This window comes from Emys orbicularis, chromosome 11, assembly GCF_028017835.1.
Source record: "Emys orbicularis isolate rEmyOrb1 chromosome 11, rEmyOrb1.hap1, whole genome shotgun sequence".
NCBI classification, from domain to species: Eukaryota; Metazoa; Chordata; order Testudines; family Emydidae; genus Emys; species Emys orbicularis.
The window spans coordinates 9,326,983-9,348,031 of NC_088693.1; the positions used below are offsets into that span (position 1 = coordinate 9,326,983).

The 21,049-nt window shown below is 40.8% G+C and overlaps 1 protein-coding gene across 7 annotated transcripts in view; it reads right to left on the reverse strand.

Moving 5' to 3' along the window:
• The window catches only part of CLASP1 (cytoplasmic linker associated protein 1), a 246,796-nt gene that overhangs the window by 18,180 nt on the left and 207,567 nt on the right, over positions 1-21,049 (reverse strand). For 5 of the 7 annotated variants that reach the window (XM_065413102.1, XM_065413101.1, XM_065413098.1 and 2 more), the window contains 6 exons: positions 18,304-18,447; positions 16,594-16,700; positions 4,856-5,003; positions 3,536-3,782; positions 2,493-2,683; positions 730-858 (listed from right to left, as the gene is read on the reverse strand). In XM_065413102.1, coding sequence (XP_065269174.1) covers positions 730-858; positions 2,493-2,683; positions 3,536-3,782; positions 4,856-5,003; positions 16,594-16,700; positions 18,304-18,447 — 966 coding nt within the window. Of the gene's footprint in view, positions 1-729; positions 859-2,492; positions 2,684-3,535; positions 3,783-4,855; positions 5,004-9,360; positions 9,478-16,593; positions 16,701-18,303; positions 18,448-21,049 lie in introns of all 7 variants that reach the window. The other 2 variants (XM_065413097.1, XM_065413096.1) reach the window with 1 other exon arrangement.

The window sequence follows — 21,049 nt, forward strand, 5'->3', positions numbered from 1 at the left end:
GGCAGCATGTCCTCAGGCAGGCGTCAGGTGCATTGAGTTTAATAGAGATCCTGCTGTTGCATGATAGAATCTCCCACCGGGCATGGCTGTGATGCTGTGGGGCACTTGTCGCTGCAGGAGGAAGTTGTGGACTTCTGCACATGGCTGGCATGGCTGAATGTGCATTCACCAGTTCTCTTCGTGACTTCCCCCTTCCCCTCTATATCACGCCCTCTTTGTCCATTTTTTGCTGTCCATTCACTAGTTCTTCCACGCTGTGGTCCAAGTTCATCTATCCCTCCCCATCACGTAGAATTGCTGCTTGTGCACTGACTGTGCATTCACTATTGCCTTCCCTGTCCTTACAAACCTGCATAGACACAGGCTGGATTTTGCCGTTAGCATGCTCTTCACGGTAATCAAGAGCGTGTCTTTCCTGCCATAAAGCCATATCCTGCCATTGATATTAATGATAGGTAAAGCTGATTGCAGGAATTGGCCTCCACATACAATATAGTTTCATATCCAGTTGAGATGCTGTCCCAAGTCCCAGCGTTTTTCCTTCCATTGCAGCAAGGATCAGCTAAAAAGCTGACTACACCAAGAAACCTTTTATATTAAGGGTTGTTGGGTTTTTTTTGTCAAGATGGGTCAAATCTGTTTACTTCATAAACCCTGAGGATGTCGTTTTCCATTTCTTTGATCAGTGCGTATTCTATTTTAAGAGTTAAAATAGCATGGATCGCTTACCTCTTTATGGGAATCCTTATGTGCTTCCAGTGTTTTCATGATGGTTAGCTCTGCGTAGTTTTTAAATCTTGCTGGCTGGTTTCTTAAGATCTCCCGCAATACTCTTAATGCCAGGGCTCTTATTGAATGCTTAACCAAAGAGAAATACAAGTTGGAAACAAAATAATGCAACTTCAAAACAATAATGTTGGCCATATTCTGCTGGCAGTTACACAAACATAAGTCACGAGTCACTCCACAAATTCCAGTGGAGTGACTAGGGATTAAAATCAATGCAACTGAGGGCAGAATTGGTTCAGAGCTCTCCCCACTGTACAAAGTTTCATATAGACAAGTACATTCTCACTGATGGAGAAAGAACCAGAACAAATATAACATTTGCGAAATCAAATATCTTACTCCAGCGAAATATAAATTAGTGCTGAAAAGCAGTAAACCTGTATCACGGGGGACTGATAATGAAGCTCAGATTATAGTTGTTTTTACTTTCCTGTTTTACCGAGTTCTGCAGATTTCACACTATCCATCTTTAAAGTGACAGTTCAAAACAGTGTTTCATATACAGATGCAATGAATCTACTTCATGTTTTTGTAGCTTTTATGGAAACTACTTTCATGGCTCTAAGCATTCAGTTAATGCAACCACACCTCTGATTTATCCACTGACCCTTTACAGCAAAAGTTCATTATTAGTGAGAATACTAGAACAACTGCTTGAGTTATATAACTGTTATACCAAGTTTTTGGATTGCAGCCATTCCAAACAGTGACTATAATTTCAGCAGAGGACTCATTCCAAACTGAACCATTAAAGTACATCCTGATTCTTTGCTTTTCACCTGTACAATTCACATGCTAATACAATTTAGTTGTCCTCAGCTTAGATCACCATATCTTCTGATGTATGATAACAAGAGCTGACACTACAGACGGTGATGCGTAAATTACAAGTAACAATTGTCAAAATGTAAACTATCTACTCTGCTTCAGAATTATATTTTCATTTTGCAAATGGGGAACAGATTCAAAAGGACTTCAGATGTTTTATTATTGAACACAACAAGCATGCAGTGGTACTGAACCAGGATAAAAACACCCCCAATCCTTTGAACAAGTATATATCCATAATTATTTGCCAATGTAATCAAGATCACTTAGATGACTATGGCACTAATTTGTGGGCATTCCTAAGGACTGAAGTCATCTAAGTGATGAAAATTTGGCCCATAAATAGTCTTTCTTGTCAACTATCATCTATTAAAACTTTTGCAGTAGTTCTACATCTGTATTTCCTATAGTATGCCATTGTAGCCTGTTTAATGCCTAGGCCAGTCTTCCCCATTAAAACACTGTTTTTATTATTATTATTATTGGCTGCTACTGGCATAATACTCTGGGAACAGAAGTCAAGCATTTGAAGGCATTTGGGGGGAGGGATAGCTCAGTGGTTTGAGCATTGGCCTGCTAAACCCAGGGTTGTGAGTTCAATCCTTGAGGGGGCCACTTAGGGATCTGGGGCAAAATCAGTACTTGGTCCTGCTAGTGAAGGCAGGGGGCTGGACTCAATGACCTTTTGGGTTCCCTTCCAGTTCTAGGAGATAGGATATCTCCATATATTATATTATTATTATTATAAGGCAACTCAAAATCCATCAGTGAGATGATTGAACATGAAAGGATTGTCAACAGAACCAACATGGACAAAACTGTCATCTAAGAATAAATGATGTACAAGAGAGTTAAATATAACACCAGCATCTTACATCTTTGTCTCCAAGTGTTTCTAGCAGCAAGAGCAAAATGGTTTTGAAATGTTCCTCCCAAACTCCCAGGTTATCTTCTCGCGTGATCTTCAATAGCTCGAGCAGGGCTCCTTTCCGTTCTTCCACCCGTTCATTGTGGTTGGACAGTTCTTTCAGAAGATCAGCCACCAAATCAGAATGATCAATGGATACTTCTAGGACAAATGAAAACAGGTCAATTTCACTGGGAAAAAAAAGCAGCTGCCAGCGCTTTCAGGATTTATGATTGGGATGTCCCAAACCCAGGCCAGAAATACTGGACACATGGCAACCCCATATTTGAAGTAAAGCCCCAAAAGACTGGTTAGAAACAGACTCTAGTCAGGAACACACAAATTCTAGGATCTTTTTAGGACTGTTCTAACTTATGCCTGGCTACCCATGCACTTCAATGTGCAACTTGGATAGGGTGATAGGAAGTGAAGAAGGAATAGAGGGCATGAATGAAATGACTGCATCTCTTAATTGCTCATTACCAGACTTTTGAAAATGAAGCATTACTTCTAGACAATATTATTCAATTTCTGGTTGCTAATTAGAATCCATTGATACCCGTTTTCAATCTAAATTATTTTCTAACAAACTTTTTTATTTATGAGTATATACATACACATAAAAACCCCACTCCCCATATTAGGAGTTCCTACACACACAATAGAAAGAGTTCCCACACAACAATTTAGGGGTTCAATTCTTCTCCCAATTAAGTCAACAGCAAAATTTGCATCAACTTTAATGGCAGCAGAACCAGCACTGAAAGAGGTTATGAATAAAACAATACAGCTGAAACTGAATTGAAACAAATGACAATATTGCCTAATAAACATACATTCAAGTTCTGTTACTCATGCAGTCACTTGAACCCTTACCTGAGTAAAACAGGATGTATATTTATATAAAGAAATCATTTGCAGAGTTGTGTCCCATGACAATTTAAACATGAAAATGTAAAATACAGAACAAAATTAACTGCTTGACAATTCATAATACAAGGTGATACCAACCATCCCGAAGCTGATCCATATCATCATCAAACACAGCCTCTTTCAAGGCAGTCTTGTCGTAGGTGTTGATTGTGTCCGAATAAGGGTAGGGATTGTAATCTCGGGCTCGGGGCCCTGAAAAGGCGCGTGGAGGCTGAGTATTAAGTAGAGAGGTTTTGTTATCTAGAGCCATCCTTCCTCCTTCCATGACATCACTGCTTCCACGTACATCGCTGGCAGGTGCAGCTATTCCACCATCTCGAGACACCTGAACGGATCAGACAAAACAGGAATGGAATTTTAGATTATTCTTTTAATCTCACCAGAGATGCAGCCTTTTAGATTTAATACCAACATCCACTAAAATAAAACCAATCATCATAAATTGTGCATGTAATCTAATTTGCTGAAGATTAATTAAAATGTTGATATTGTCTCTTTTCATGAATTATGTACCTATTACTGTCCCAAAAGATTTCATTGGTGAAAACTTGAGCAGAAGTCAACAAATAAAATGATACTAGCTACTCCTAAGTTTGCACAAACTCCTGCAACTTGGCAAAACCCAGAAAGCGATCACTAAGCAGGCTCAGGTACATATATTCTTGAAAACGAAGTTGCAAAAGAAGCAAGTGAAACTTTGAAAAAACGTGGACTTGTATTGAGGTTAATGAGAGTCCAACTCTGAAAATTCTACCAGGAATGTCAGGAAACCTCAGCTCTCAGTGGCAAGGGAGGGTCAGGTCTCAATTTTAGCATCATGAGCACAAGTTAATGCCAAAAATTTGTTATGATGACTTTAAAAAAAGTCTTCCAAAAGCCCAGAGAATATGTGGCTTTAAAATATACTTGAGTGACATTATGCTAACCTAAATGTATCTTTTTCCCTATAAGAAGCAGAAATTTAACTTGCAGAAGCATTTAAAACCATTAATGGCCCCAATTTTGCCCTCCTTAAGAAGCATGATGACTAACACCTTTTATCACAAGTAGTTCCACTGACCTCCAGGAAACCACATGCAGTACAAGGTACTATTCCGTGATTTGAACAGTAAGTTACTATGAAACCTTCATATGAATTAGATACAAATTGGGGGGAAACAATTAATGCATTTTGAAGATTTGTATCTTACTTTTTCTGTCATAAGCCTTAATACATGTTCCATGTTGAGAAATCCAATATTAGCATTTATTTCTTACTAAGTCCAAACTCCCGCTGAAGTCAAGAGAAGTGAATTTCAAATGGAGTTTGACGTGAGTAAGAGTCTATAGAATTTGGCTCCATGATTTTAGGACTAGGCAATTATATGTGTTTTAGAATCTTATTAATAGCCTACTTACGTCACAGTCCTTCTTTCCATCACGCTTGATTGGTTCATTCAGATCCTCTTGACTACGGAAACTAAACTTTTCAATTGCCTCTGTGACTCCACGAAGAGAGCTGTAGATTTCATCGGAATTTAGGTTCTCCGTGTCATAATCCAGCATGCTAAAGGTCAAAGGCATATTGTAAGATGTCACATACCAAAGTAAGAATCAACTTTTGACCTTGAATAACATTATTGCCAGCTCGAAACGGGATGAGTTGGAGTTCCATTTCTAACAGCGGCTTGTAACAAAATGTGGACAGAACCTAGGCAGATTTTGGGCCTAATTCCCTTTTCACACAGATATAATTAATGACCAGTTCCATTGAAGTCAATGGAGTTATAGTAGTGTAAACGAGAGGAGAATTAGGTGCACTGTTAGTTAAATTCCACAGTAAGTGCCCTAGTTTTCATAGTCAGAAACCTAGCCTTAACTTGAGAGGAATGATTACATGGACTTGACTGACTTAATTTCATTTAAATTCTTACAATAATAAAAATGAAAACACTTGCATGATGGTCTGTTAGTGGAAATTTATTACTATTGAAGATGACACTGGGAAAACTGACTCTCTATCTCAAACTAGACTTTTGATTCCACCACAAGACCACTAGGAAGTCTTCACTCATGGTAAGGCATATCTGAGTCTCTGGACTTCCCTTAAGAGCTATCTGAAATGGCATCCTACGGAGTCTCACAAGAAAAATGACTCTTACACAAGGGAAAAAGGTATAAAAGGTGTAGGAAAAAAACTGGAAAAAAGATAAGCCCCTGCCTGCTCCAAAATTAAAAAGAATAAGGAGTTATTGGCAGAACTCTGTTCTGCCCAGGGGAGGAGAAGCTGAGTTTGTAGTAATGTCTAAATCAGCACCTATAAAGGTATTTCATGGAGACCATCCAGTTTTTTCTGGAGGAACCCAAGGTCTCAGAAACCAAGGAACAAATAGACCAAAGGATTTAGGGGCATGCGCATCATCAACTCTCTGGACAATAAATGGCAGATGTGAACTCCCTGTCTCCACAGGTGGGTTTCAGTTTGTGGACAATTTGGAAGAAGACATGATGGCTTAGAGAAAGGTGCCCAGAATGAAATATCTGCATCATCCTATCACAAAACAAAGAAATTCCTTGCAGGGTGGAGGAATCAGGAAATGGGAAGCTTCTTTTGACTTGTGGACACATAGGCCATCTTTCTACAGAATAAGGTAGAACATTACCTATAACCTCTCATTCCTTCTGGAAGAGATTCTAGAACTTCAGAAGAAGGAAAAGATGTAGGTCTCTTGACTCCTTTGGGAGTAAAGAATATTAGAAATCGATATAATCCCTGGCTCTCTGTCAATACACTCACTCAGAAACAACAGCACAGGCATGAGCACTAGTACGGAATGTACGTCGTATGTTTTGGCAAAGAAACCAAAGGACAACTCCCGAACTCTAAACAAACAACGTCTCTGAGGCAAGGTCTGGCTGGAAGGAAAAATGAAACCCTTTAACGGGCTGGGAGCTGGGAACAAAAGCTGCTTATGAACCTTGAGGAATTATAAAATTGCAGACCTTTCAGGCTAGCAAAGGATGGATAATGCTTAAAATTGCTCTAAAATGCAAGGTATGGCTGCAGCCTGTACAAATGGAAACTGGAGGCCTTTTTGGGTTCCTGATGGACATCAGACAGGAGTCAGACAAGTCTGAGTTGATATCAACTTTAACACATTATGTTGAGCTCACTCAATCATCTTTCAATCAAGGATAGCAAGAGTTTTGCAAACGGTTAAATGAGTAGCAAATCACTCCATGAGGTAAGTGCATGTCGGAGTTATTATACCTATTTTACAAACAGCAAACAGACACGGAGTGGTTAAATGATTTGCCCAAGGTCACACAATAAAAAACAAGCAGAATCAAGAACAGAACTCCAGGAATCCTGATTCCCCAGGCTTCTGCTATAATTATTACCCCTTCTCTTAAAGGACAATACTCGTCTGAAAAATACTAAAGGCCAAATTTTGCCCTTACATATGCATACACACAACATGTACATGAAGATAGAATTTATACCTAAAACAATAAAAACTGATACTGCAGTGAACCAACTCCCAAAGAATTGATCAAAATAAAGAATTTGTGATGCCAAAGCAATAAAGCAAGATCTGAACAAAGAGGAACATTTCTGTGTGAGGGACAGTGGTTGGGAGTGTTCCTTAGGGCACAATTTTATGAAATTTAAAGACTTCAGCGGCTTCTAAATTCACATGCCATCTGCCTATTTTCATATCTCAACAGTGAATCTGTGAAAGAGATCCCATAATGGGAGAGCACAGTTTTGCATTTTAAATGAAAGAATACTCTATATGTGAACAAACACATCTATCCATTTGCCAGTACGTGTTTGTTTACTATATAGGTAATATGATGGAAACACAAATAAATGTCAGATGGATCTACACCTACCACAGACTGTCAACCACAACAGAAAAAATAATGACCCATGCAGAAAACTGGAAGAGTCACAGGATGAACAAGAAGAGATGAGTAGAGATAAGCAGCTTTTAGGGATGTCACAACATTATTTTCCGTCTGCCACGGTATCAAACACAATATGGCAATTTACCAATCTTGCTTCCTTGTCTGGTGTTCGAAAAGTATTTTATTTTCTTAAAACAGTGTTTTTTAATTGGCGACACAATTAGCTAGGTAATCGACAGTTTAGCATCCTTAAGCAGCACCCCGTAATTCCACCTGCTTGCAGTTCCTCCTTTCACTTTCAAGCTTATGGCTGGTGTATACCTCGATGTTATCAGCTTGTTGTCACAACAGGCATATCTTAGTGCTTGGTAATCAAAGGTGGACTAGAGGCTAGACAAAAAGGGCCAGATCCAAATCCCACTTACACCAATGGGTTGATTTCTATGTTACTGGATCGGACCCTAAATCAGAATCATACTGATCTTACTGATCCTGATCGCTATATATTTAATATACACCGCTACCCCGATATAACGCGACCTGATATAATACAAATTTGCATATAACGCGGTAAAGCAGTGCTCGGGGGGGGGGGACGCGGCGGGGCTGCGCACTCCAGCGGATCAAAGCAAGTTCGATAGAACGCGGTTTCACCTATGACGCGGTAAGATTTTTTGGCTCCCGAGGACAGCGTTATATAGGGGTAGAGGTGTATATATTACTGGATCAGACCCTAAATCAGAATCATATTGATCTTGCTGATCCTGATCTCTATATATTTAAGTAGATTCTAAAGAAAAAACAATTCTATTTTGCTCATTAACTTCAAATACCTGTCTCTGAGAATGCCCTAGATTCACAGATTTTAAGTCCAGTAGGGACCATTATCATCATCTAGTCTGATTTCCTGCACAACACAGGCCCTGGAATTTCACCTGCAAGCTCAATAACTTGTCCCGCAACTTTTGAAAATGTTTAGTTTTTTGACTATCTTTAGCTTAGCCAACACTGCATAAAATGTGCACTGAATGAAAGTCTCCTAATATAGCTCTGACACCATTGTTTAATATTTTCCAGTTTGGAACTTCTTGCTTACGGGAAAAAATACAGTCCTCTCTAAGGCAATATTTCCATTCAAGTCAGGAGTAGGCAGAGTCAATGGGAGTTCTGCCTGGGGAAAGACTTCAGGATTTGAACCTATCTTCCTAAATAAACCCCGCAATCTAGATTAGAGATGTGCCTGAAAAGCAACATTTGTAATTCTGGTTCAGCTCACTCTACAGGCAGAGGCCAGAAAGGGTCAAAACAGGGGCAAATGCTGATCCTAAGCAGTGGTAAATAGTTGCTGAAAACCTCCTGTGACAATGACATTCAGTAATCAATTATTTTTTTCATGATGTTAGACAGCCACATGGGAAAATTCTATGATCCTAGTGGGCAGGCAAGTACTGCAATATCGTATGTGCATGCTTCATCTTCACAGTGCTTTATAGCCATTAACTCCTCACAACAGCCCTCGGAGATCCCAGCTTGTATTTGCAAGTGCCTATTTGTGTGCATCCATGCATATTTTGCATGGGTAATTTAGGTGCCTCCATTTGAAGACCTAGCCCGGAATGTCACAATGAGACTGCGTATCATGTGGTATAATCAGAACAGCTGAAACTGGAGAATTACTGAGTTCTGCACTGGAATTCAAACTGTAGGAAACACAACAGGAGAAAGACTTCCCAGAAGATTCAATCTCAGACTTTTTTCAATGCTGCGCTTTCCCGTGTAAGGAATGAATGACAGAAATGCCATCTGCAGTCTCTGTAAGTTAATACTCTATGATTTCCAGCAGACGAGAAAGCAGCTAGTTCCATTCTCACAGAGCTTCACAGACCACCAAAGAGTCCTTTGGATGAAAATCTCCAGAAACATCCTGTCCCATTTTGAGAAAATTCCATCACGTGAAAGGTAAATAATATTGTGACACCTCAAACAAGTTGGTTTAACAGGTAGCTTGTTACCTGGGCGAGTAAGAGCGTCTGAAAGTCTTGTGGGAAGGAGCAGTGGGGATGGAGTTAGGCTGAGAAAGGGGAGGGGGGTGCTTCGACAGCCCATCTGCACTCCAACCCCAGAAACGACTGCAGTGATCAGACAAAGGGGTCGGGGGAAGAGAGAAAACAGAGGAAAAAAGGGAGGAAAAAAAAAGAAACTATAATCTGAGTGGTTTAGTGTTTTCATGCTTCCTGAGAAAGAAAGAAAGAAAGAAAGAAAGAAAGAAAGAAAGAAAGAAGTTTAACAGAAACAAAATGAGACAAGAATACTCCATCAGTCTCCTTCAGGTCATTGCTTTGGCCTTTAGTGTTGGTTTAGATGTTTACAGTTATTATTATTAATATAATTTACACAGGCTGGTCCCTGCCTCTTTTATTCAATATATATCAGATAATGGATGTAGCTTTTAAACACAATTCCTAAAATACTGTAAGTGAACTATGCTCTGTAAATGTGCCTGGATTCAACCTTTGAGCAGATGTTTTTAGACAATGGAATTTACCTGGAAAAGAGCAAGGGGAAGAAAGCCTGGTAAAGGGGTTTGATTCTAATCAGAAACCCACGGATGTACTGTGTGGCTTGTAATATCTGGTTCTGTGTGCATGCACACAGCTGCATATAGTGAAATCCTGCAGTATATACAGGCAAAATTCCCATTGACATCAGTGGGTGTTTAGTTTAAGAACTTCAGGATTTGGTCCTATGACAGTTCTTGAGCTACCTCACTTGTTTTATAATCAAGCAAAAGTGAACACAACTTCTGGGTCATAGGTTCAAACTGAACCCAGCTCGGCAATAAATGAAAAGCATTTCTTGATGGTTCTTGGTGTGGCACATACCACGAATCTGTGGTCACAATCCAGATACCAGAGGAAAATACTAAAAAGAATAATCACAACTGTCATCATTCTTGGCAACCTCAGCAGAGATATATAGGACTGAATCAGTCATGGAGACTCAACTGTCCTCTCACCCATACAGGGATCCCTCCAGGTTACAGTTGAGGTGAAACTGAAAAATTGCATAGGGGAAGCTCCTGATAAATCAGAGAGCTTTCTAGTTTGAAGGGTCAATCCAGCAGTAATTATGGTGGTACCCTTAAAGTAGCCTACTGAAGGAAGGGTAACCTTCTGGTTAGAATCTACTATTCTCTTTTCTTGGGGGTAAACCAGCTCTAGGGTGACTGTGGTCCCCAAAATAGGAAGACCAGAACAGTGAGCTGCTAGGCATGGGAGAAACAGGAAGTTCATTTCATGAGTTTCTGTGACACTCCCTTTATACAGAGATTATCTTTGACCTTTTGACTCATCACAGCAGGCTTGAATTTCCTCCTGGGTAGGTAAGCCTGCCCTGTAGCCAGTGTTCCAGAACCGGTGCAGGTCAGACAGGGTATGTCTACACATCAAAGAAAAAACTGCGGCTGGCCTGTGCCAGCCAACTCAGGCTCATGGGCTTGAGCTCTGGGGCCGTTCATTACGGGCTTGGGCTGGAGCCTGGGCTCTAGGACACTGCAGGGTGGGAGGGTACGATAGCTCCAGCTCCAGCCCAAGCCTGGAAGTCTACACAGCAATGAAACAGCCCCGCAACCTGGGGCCCACGAGCCTGAGTGGACTGGCACAGGCCAGCCGTGGATTTTTCTTTGTTGTGTAGACATATCCTCTGTCACTCTCCTTTCTACTGGGCCAATCCCTGGCTTAGACACTGGGTTTTAATTCAAATCAGTCTGCATGTTTCTTTTGTGATATGTCTGCATAACTGCCATACAATTATAAGATAAGAGTAACAGATTTATTTAAAAAACAACAATCCATTTTCAACTGGACACTGATTAAACTAGAGCCAACATTCAATGAGCATGTCAAATGCCTGAGAGTAGGAACAAACTGCTTGTGTCAAGGCAGAATGAGTTATTAGAAGCACTAACTTGCATCTTTGACATACAGGTCTCTGATTTTGTAGTATCCCCTTTAAACCACCCCTTCGCCAAAACTGCTATATACCTATTCCTGGCAAGCAGGTTGGATTGTCCGCCTCTGTCTATCAATTAATTCTCATTTTACATGTTTCCAGATTTCTGTTCTTGAGCTGCTGGGAGTATTCAGTATGCCACTTTGTTTCTATTAAGTTTGAGTTCATTGTATCTAAAAAGGTCACATTCATGTATAAATAAGTGAAAGATGCTACAAGACTGGAAACAGATACAAGTCAGAAATCATTCTAGTGCACAAAACAGCAGTGCCATTCGAAAACCCATTTGAAGAGCAGTGTCAGGAAATTCACTCATTAGCCGAGAATCAAGCAACAGGTGTTACAGAAATGCAGTAGTTTGCAAAAATGTTGCTTTACAGAAAAAAATTACAACCATAAAATTCCGTATCTCGAATCTCACCTACCTGTAAGACGCATTGCTGGATAATACAAGCTCACTCTTACTGCATAACCTCGGTTACTCTGTTAAGATCATTTCAATTCTTCCCCTCACCTAACGCTGAAGTTGTGAAAACTTCTTTTTGCAAAGGAAACACACTGAGGCTTGGTCTATATTACAGACTTAAGTCAATATAACTAAGTTGCTCGGGGTTTAGAAAATCCACACACCTGAGCGATGCAGTTATACTGACCAAACTCCTGGTGTAGACAGAACTGGTCAACGGTAGGGCTTCTCTCGTTGACATGCCTGTTGGGGAGATGGATACCCACGCTGACGGGAGAAGTTCTCCCGTCGGCGCAGGTAGCATCTTCACTAAGCACTACTGGGGCGCAAGCTGCAGTGCTGTATACGTAGACAAGCCCTAAATTTCTTGTATTTCCAATTCTCACAATTTTACAGTAGGGCAGACATTTAAATCCACTGTGACTAAATACAATTCCCTTTTATTTTGATTTTTTTTTGGTTGAATTATTTCCTGTGCAGATTATTTTTCTAGGGTGGAATTTGGTATTTTAATACTGTAAGTAATCTAAATGTGATACTGCATTTAATCAACACTTAGCACCGTAAATAAATCAACATGAGCACATGCTATACAAATGGTGGGCTAAATTCTCCCATCATTTATACTCATGCACCCCTGCTTGACTTTATGGGCTTTCGGGTTGCAAGCTGGGACAGAATTTGACCCATTCATTTAATCTTATTCCCTCAACATAATCAAGGAACTCCACAGGCAAATTTAAAATCAGCATGCAACATCTTGGCTGATAAAAGATCATTTCCAAATTGGAGTGGTACTCTTTATACTAGGTAATTTGAGCCCAATACTCCTTTTTATTATAGTACATTATTTATTAAATCTCAAAAGCCATTCCTCATTCAATACAATGGCAAACCATTCATTTCAGGGTCACATTTGATTTGCTCAGGAGTTGTTCTTTCTTCATGTTCCAACATGTGCTTTCTCTCTAGTTTCCACATTTTGATTGTTTCTTAAATTACTCAAAAATATTTTTTAAACTAAAAACCATAGAAAGCAAGAAAAAAAAAATCCCCCAAAATACAAATACATGAAAGCAGCTCACTAATGCAATAGATATTCCCTAGTAAATCCGAAGCAGAACTGGCTGGATATAATGAAAGCAAGAGCAGAAGCCAGAAGCATTTTGTTCAAGGCACTGTAAGCAAAGTGTCTTCCAAACAGAGGGGGGTATTTGCACACACAGTTTCGCCTGGTTCAAAACGTTAGCTGTTGGTATCAGCAAAATTTAGTTCACTCATAATTTTACAGCTGAAGCCAAATGGCCTGAACATGAAGAGAATCACGGAATGTAATTGTGAAGGCAACAATATGGGAAATGGCAAAAGCCAGTAATTTCATGCAAGAACAAGGGCTTGCACACCGTTTAACGATATAGGGTCGTTGGTGTCAGTGGAGCCAAGCAGAGTCAACTGAGGACCTGGACCACAGAACATAAACATTAGGGGCAAGATCTCCAGATCTGGGCATAGCAGTTGTGCTCACTAAAACCTAAGTGCCTCCATAGGAACCACAGTTATCCAATCGGCACGTGCAAATGGGATTGCTAGCCCCTTGGCTGTACATATGCCTAGAAATCTACATTTTCAAGTCAAATCCAAATGTAATTTTCAAAATCAAAGCTGCTGGTAGGAATTGAGGCTAATATTTCAAGTAGCTGCACTTAAGCTGCTAATGCAAAATATGCAGTGATGCACACCCAAGCAGGTGAATGGAGCAGCAGGTGAAGCAATGGCAAACTGCATACGTAACTGAGGTGCAATCCTTTGAAAATATAACCCTGACCCTTTAGAGACAAACATATTTTTAAACTACAGGGATGTGTGGGAATAGTGGAAATCCTTCTCTTTGGATATTTCTACCCAAATGGCTCAACCTTTTTTATTGAAAAAATTTGCCGAATTTCAAATCAAAGGACAGTTTTAATCTTCTAAAATTTAGAGGTTGTATCAGAGACATTGACACAATGAAAAAACAACGAGGAGTCCTCATTGTTTTTGCTGATACAGACTAACACGGCTACCACTCTGAAAACTGACACAATGGTAACTATACCAGTGCCATTCATGCTGGTATAATGAGTTGTAATCACTTTCCATAATCTGTTAGCACTTTTTCTAAAATTTAAATCACTCTTGTTCTACAGATTTTAAAATGGCTTCTAAGGCAGTTTCTTCTTCCACTTCTCATTTAAATGTTGCTCTTGCATAGCTAAACAAAATGAGGAAATTAAGCACGATATTTTTAAATGAATCAAAGTTCTTACTCTCCATGTTTCCAAGATCTATATGAAAATTTGAAGGAATTACTGTTCCAAAGGAAAAGGCCTCCAGAATTCTACATAGTGACAGGAACTGCTTCCTGATACAGAAGTGTGTCTTCCAAGATCACATGCCCTCTCTAGCTGTACCTAGAGAACATGGTAGATGAAAAAAAAAGTCTAGAGACACTGAACTTGAAACCCAGGGAAATGGACATTTTGAGGTACTGGAAATAGTTAAGCACCATTTCTATAAAATCATCTAAGAGGGTCTGAAATTAGAAGAGGTAACAAGGCAAGTACCAACGGATGCAAACAAAAAGACAAACTAAATGGCAATAAATGAAGTGGCGAATATTGGCTGTTTTACAAAGACCAAAAACAAAACAGACATAGTAAAATGTCACGGATTTAAAACTAGCTGCTGCATGCAAGTACTACCAATGACTTTGTATTTTGAACCACATAGACACAGAGATCTTTGACTATAATTTCCCATGCCAGCGATTCAAAATCTTAACATCCCAGCAAGGAGAAGAGGAAGCGCTGCTATTGGGATCGTCTGTCTGAAGTGAAATCCTAGTACTTTTATTAGTGAAAATTCCCTGTTGAAAAAACACTTCCCATCCTTAACCCCATATATGATGACTCAATCTAGTCTTGCGAGCTCTAAGGCTGGCTCTGTAGTGAAGCAGATTTAAGGATGTGAAAATATGTTTAGATACCCTGAAACTTTTGGCCTTCAGAATACACATCTTCTCGAGATGTTGCTTGGATCTGGATGGCAAAACTACCCTGGTACCTGTAAGATTAACTAGTCATATGACTCCTGTCATAAGGGGACTCAGCAACAGAAGGACGTCTTGTGACAACACTTATGGGAATCAAAAATGTGCCCAGTGTAGTGGGGCAACTGCCCCACTCCGATAATCAGGGGTTAAAAGCAGCCAAGCTAGGCTGATTGGGGAAGCAGCCACAGCTGGGGCCAGCTCAATTAGGGCCCAGCTGGCCCTGATAAGAGGGCCGTGGGCCAGAAGCTGAAGGAGTCTCTCTCTAGTGGTGGAGAGAGAAGGACCTAGCTGCCTGGGAGTAGGGTACTAGAGGTAGAGAAGTGCTGGAGAAAGGCAAGAGGAGCTGGGGAGCTCCAGCTTGGCAACTCCCCAGGCTGCAGGCCCTGTTCAAGGCCTACAGAGGTTCTGGGGCTGCAGAGGTGCAGCCTGGGGTTAGGCAAAGGCAGCAGGTCCAACCCCCCCCTTGCCAATGATGAGTGGTTTACAGACTGCCGTCTGCCCCAGTGAGCAGGGGCTGGATGATGACTGGCAGTAGCCACTGAGGCAAGGTGGGAATAGAGGGTTGGGGTTCCCCTGGGAGGGGAGACCCAGATGGTGGGTTACTGCCGGGGCAGAACCCTGAGGAAAGAGGGGCACTGGGGTCCAGGAGGGACACGGGGGCCAGTGGCAGGCGAGACACCGGCCAGGAGGAGGCGCTCCATATGCTGGAGAGCTAATTCCCAAGATGACCAGCAGGAGGCGCCGCACTGGTGAGTCATCGCTTCGCTACACCAGCTTAGCATCAGGATGTGTAAAGCAAAAAAAATGGAGAATTACAACACACCATTCTGTTTGAATCTATATCTCCTCTGCTCCAGGGTGTTTGCTACTAGATCCCAGAAGGATCTAATATCCTTCTGGGGATCTGGTAGCAAACACCCTGGAGCATGCTGTAGCATCAGGCCAGTTGTGGTTATATCTCCATGGAAACACTTAATAGCACAGCAGTAGGTTACAATGGCTTTGACTTCAGTACATTACGAATTAACACTGTTCCCCTCTTGCACTTTTAAAGTTTCTATACACAGAGTCTAGCAGCAACATTCATGCTCTTCCATGGCTGAGCACCCTCCTTCAAACCCCTGCCCCATCCTACCTCCTTCCCAACTGGCTGACCCCATCAGTACAATACTGGACTTCCAGCATCACATCCTTCTAGGCAACATATCATATAGCCAGGCATACTGTTCAAGCAGCCACTGCTGTCCTAGTAGAGATGGGCTCAAACCAAAACCCTGAACCTAAACACACCAACTCTTTGAGGGTGTTTGAAAACCAAACCAGGACCCAGATTCAAATAGTGTGGTTTGAATCCATCTCTAGCTATTAGACTTGAACTTCGAACACAGATGTGTGATTCTGTGGTGATTCTGTTGGTTGTGAAGGAAAATGCAACATTTTAAGTACATATAAGATTTATGTTCCAGTTCCACTATCACATATATAAAAGTCAAATACTCACCATGCATTATGATGCTTTGTGTATGCATCTGTCAAACACTGCTGAATTGAACAAATCTACCATATAATACTCTTGGTTTTAATCATCTTATTTGAAGAGTCACATTTTAGAGACGCACATTTAATATTGAAACACTTGAAGATGCTGTAAGTACTTTAGTTAAACGGCTGCATTACCTTGGAGACAGTCCGCCATGGGAACAGTTGGTAGGGGAAGTTAAGGGGCTGGTCCTGCTGCTAGAGTGCCGTGAAGGAGTCCGACCAATAGTATTGCTAGGAGAACCCTAATACAGAAGCAGGAAGAAGAGGATTAGGGAAATGTTAGTATACACAACAGATGGAGACAAAAATAAAATGGGCCCAAATTCTGCTTTCATTTACACTGGGCAAGCTTGATGGATGAAAATCAGGACGGGATTAGCCCTGTTCTGATTTTAGTTTGTGCTATCACTCTCTGTGTTATCGACAGTAATCGATTTCAATAAGATTAAGTGAAGGTCTAAACAAAAGCAGGGTTTGGCCCACTCTCATTAGCAAGTTCCAATATTTTCTAGCCTGGGAAGGCCACCCTTTCATAGCTCTGTGCAATGTGGGTTCCATCCAAGACACACATGTTCCTGTTGGACCTATGTTTCAGAATCCACAGATGCAAGAGGTGTAAACACGTTTTGGGTAAGCTTTGAAAAATTTGGCCCATGCAAAGAGAACGAACTGCACATTCAACCAAGTTACCACTGAACTCACATTTAAAAACATATTTGATTCTCTGTCCTGCTGTTCCTAAAGCTGTCTTGCCAGAGAAGTAGTTTATCAACTTATTCAACTTCTGAAACACAATTCTTTGTATTACAGGGTATGGAGATCCTTATTCTGATCATTTAAAAATTATGTTAATACATTTATTATTTTTATAGCCTGGAATGTTTTTGGATTTTGTTTTGTAACAAGAGAAACAAGTGTAAGATAATAATTTAGAGCCTCATTTTCTACTGCCTTGCAGGGTCATTTATACCATTGCAACATGGGTAAAAATGTTTCCATTCTGATTGAGTAGCATTATACACACAAGGTGCAAGGCACTAGAGAATGCCGTCAAGAGCACAGGTGTGTTCAGCGCCTTCTTCCTGTGGGTCTGATCCTGCAGTTCTTGTTCAGGCAAGACTCCCACGGAACGTAAGGGATGTGCAAAGACTGCAGGACTTGACGCTATCTGAATTACACAGGATTTCTGTACAAATAAGTTGTTACAGTCAAGAGGAATTGCAGCAAACACTATTCTGGTAAATGCTGAACTGAGAAAAAAAGAATTTAGAGATTTACCAAAAAATTCCCTACTTTTTCCTTCAATAGAATAAAAATATTTAAAGGCTTCATGTAGAATCAAAGTAGCGGAGCACTGGTTAGAGATGGAGAAGATCTACTGGATCAAAGTTCTAGTTCCCTGATGGAGAACATAAGATATTAAACAGATTTCAATGGCAGTGCTGGGCACAGAGAGTTTGCAGAATCAGGCCCTTGATCCTAACTAAAAGCTCAAGATAAATACTTCCAGTGGGATTTTCAAAAGCAGCTCAGTAACTTAGGAGCACAAGTCCTGTTGACTTTCATATGCTCCTAAGTCACTTAGTCTCTGTGCTGGCAGCACACAGATCAAACCTAAATAGAGCTGGCAGGGTTGTTTTAATGGTCACTTCAACAAACTGTCAAACAGACATTTCATTTCCAAGAGAAAGTGAACTTCATTAAATCTACTGTGGCATAATGCTGCTAGCAGGACTACAGGCATGCTACATGCTACTGAACATCTGAAACAGTTGTTCATCAGTGAATTGTTGTCTTCTGCAACTCTCCTCTTTTCTATGGACATTAGCTGCATAAGCATCTCACCACGCTAGTGTTACTGGAGTTCTTGAGGTGGTTGTGGAGGAGCTTGGTAGCACCGTCTTGGAATGTTTTTGGCAAGGCACCAAGTAACATGGTAAACTCGGGAGTGTTCAGTTCAAACAGTGAAATCAGGACTATTTGTGCTGCCTAGAAAGAAGACAAAAAGGTAAAAGCATCCATCAGTTTATCTGTTCGGAGAGTTGGAACAGTCTGCATTCTAGAAAGGATCCTTGCAGTAAATGTCACAGATTTTTCATTTAAACAGAAAATTACCATGAGAGACAGACACATTTCTAACACACAGCAAGGAAGCACTGTTGAAACTAACCCTTTAGCAGTTACGCTTACAATGTATTTTTAGATGGACACTATTTATTTTCAGGCTTAAAAAGCTGCTCGTAGTTACAGTAATAAAGCCTTACAGTTCCTTCCTGCCCTGCAGGGTGTTTCCATTGAACACCACCAAGTTGCTGCTAGAAACAAAAGAAACAAAAAACAAAACAGACTTCTTTCAGAGCAGAGTAATTGTAAGACTCCAAGACTGTAGCTTCTTATATTAGTCTGAAAGGGACTAATGCTCTCTCCACCCAAGGGATCCACAAATCTGATACATCAAATAGAGAACCCCTGCTTTGTCCTTCACACATTAACCCTTAACTCCTGACGCCCTGTATTGCAGCTACCAGCCTTAAGAGCAAGGACGACCAGCCCGGGCTCCTTCAAAGCCTACCAATGACACAGAGAGAGGGGAATCCTCTTCCCCCTATTGGTTGTAGCATGCTGCATCTGCAGCTCCCTCACAGTCAACGGGTGAAATCCTGGCCCCATTGAAGCCAACGGGAATTTTGCCATTGGCTTCAATGGGGCCAGGGTTTTACCCCATGTGCCCAAGAAGTCTAGAAGAATCATTTCCAAGAAAAAGTGAACTTCATGAATTCCATGTGGAAATGCAGAATGCTGGGCAGAAATGGCTTTTAATGGGAATGTGTACAGTGTAAATAATTGCTAACGATCAGCAGCAGAACTGCACGGCAAATTACACAGTCACATGTCTCGCACTGATATGGCCTAGGACTGTACAACCAGTACAAAATGTTCCAATTCGTCTTTCTCGTCCCTTGCTTGCTTTAGGGAAGTGTGAAGTGGTCTTATAATTACCGATTCAGCACCATAGAAGAAAACAACTACAAAGAAGCTGAAGCAATGAAGGACCTCTAAAAGATGCTTGGCAGCAGCATGTTCTCCAGCCTGGACACAGGACTAACCTCCAAAGTATTTATCTGGATAAAGGGCAGTAGTTTAGGCTCACAAGCCAGATTACATGTGCTTTGATTCACGAAATTGCACACAGACTCTGCAATCGCAGACATTTGGTTTAGAAGCTTTCTGGAATCTCCTTAGACTTCCTAAAAATGAAGAACATCTTTAAAGGAGTTTAAAAAACAAACTCATGTATTCCATTACTTTGATGGTAACTGCGCTTTCCATTGCTTCAGCTGATTCAAAACAGAGGACATCATTTTTAGGAAACTGAGTATTTTAAAAGTTGCAATAATTAAGTGTATTCAGTTTCTTATGAAGTGGAATCCATTGTAGAGAAGGAACGTGGGTACACAGAAACCCTTCCATAGCTAAACAGAATGAAAATACTCCATTGTTTCAGTGTGAAAACTATAATTCTAATTTTACTTACCTTAGTCTTAGAACTTAATAATAAGGCCCTGCATTAAAAAAAGCACTTTTCATCTGTAGATCTCAAAGTGCTCTTCAAAGGTGGGGAAACAGCAGCATCTCCATTTGACAGAGGAAGAAACTGTGGCCCAGAGAGTTGAAGGGGCTTTCCCAGGATATCACAGCAAGTCTCCGGCAGAGCCAATGAACAAAGGTCTCCTGCTTTCAGTTCCATGTGCTAACCAAAGACAATGCTGGCTCCTGAAAAAATTCCCATTCACTTCAACACAAGCATGGCCTGCAGTTAATTACTTGAAACTAAGAGTCCCAGGGTATGGAAGGAAGGGGGGAAATTATTTTTCCTTGGTACTTTCCTCTCCGAAAATCCTAACTCCAGACTCATCCTCCTCTGACTTTCAATCAACTGTGCCAGGGAGTCTCCTTAACCTGTACCCAATGGGGGACACGTTTTGTCGTCTGTCCTGGTACCTTTAATTTTCATCAACCTATTTTCTGAAATGAAAACATTACTGCAAACAAAAGACCCCAAAACAGAATAGTCAGCATGTTGAATGGAATGAAATGATACTCATGACAAAATACACACCCAGTCATGAAATCATGCATACCCCCGGATTATTAATTTAGTGGTTAGGAAATCTACACGCAGTCACTAGCGCAACTTGGCAAGCGAACCTCAACTTCAGCGAGACTTGAAAATTAGGGGACTCTAGCAACGTTCTCAGGATGAGAACCTTTTAAAAAATAATTTGAGGTGGATTTTCAATGCCTGATCCTGCAGTCCTAACTCCGGCAAAGCACCAGCTGAAATTAATGGGTGTTTTGCCCGAGTCAGGGCCACATGACCAAATTGATAAACACTGCCTCTCAATGTCTGTTAAGTTACACTTGGAACGTGCTGCTCTGTGGACTTCTCTCACCACATACCTCTTTCCATTGTAGGTGTATTTCCTACATAAATTGGGCCTGCTCCTGCCATTATTCAGTACCTGGAAAATCCCTGACGTCAATGGGAATTTCAGGAGGTAAGCAGGAAGCTACTCAAAGACTGGGTAAA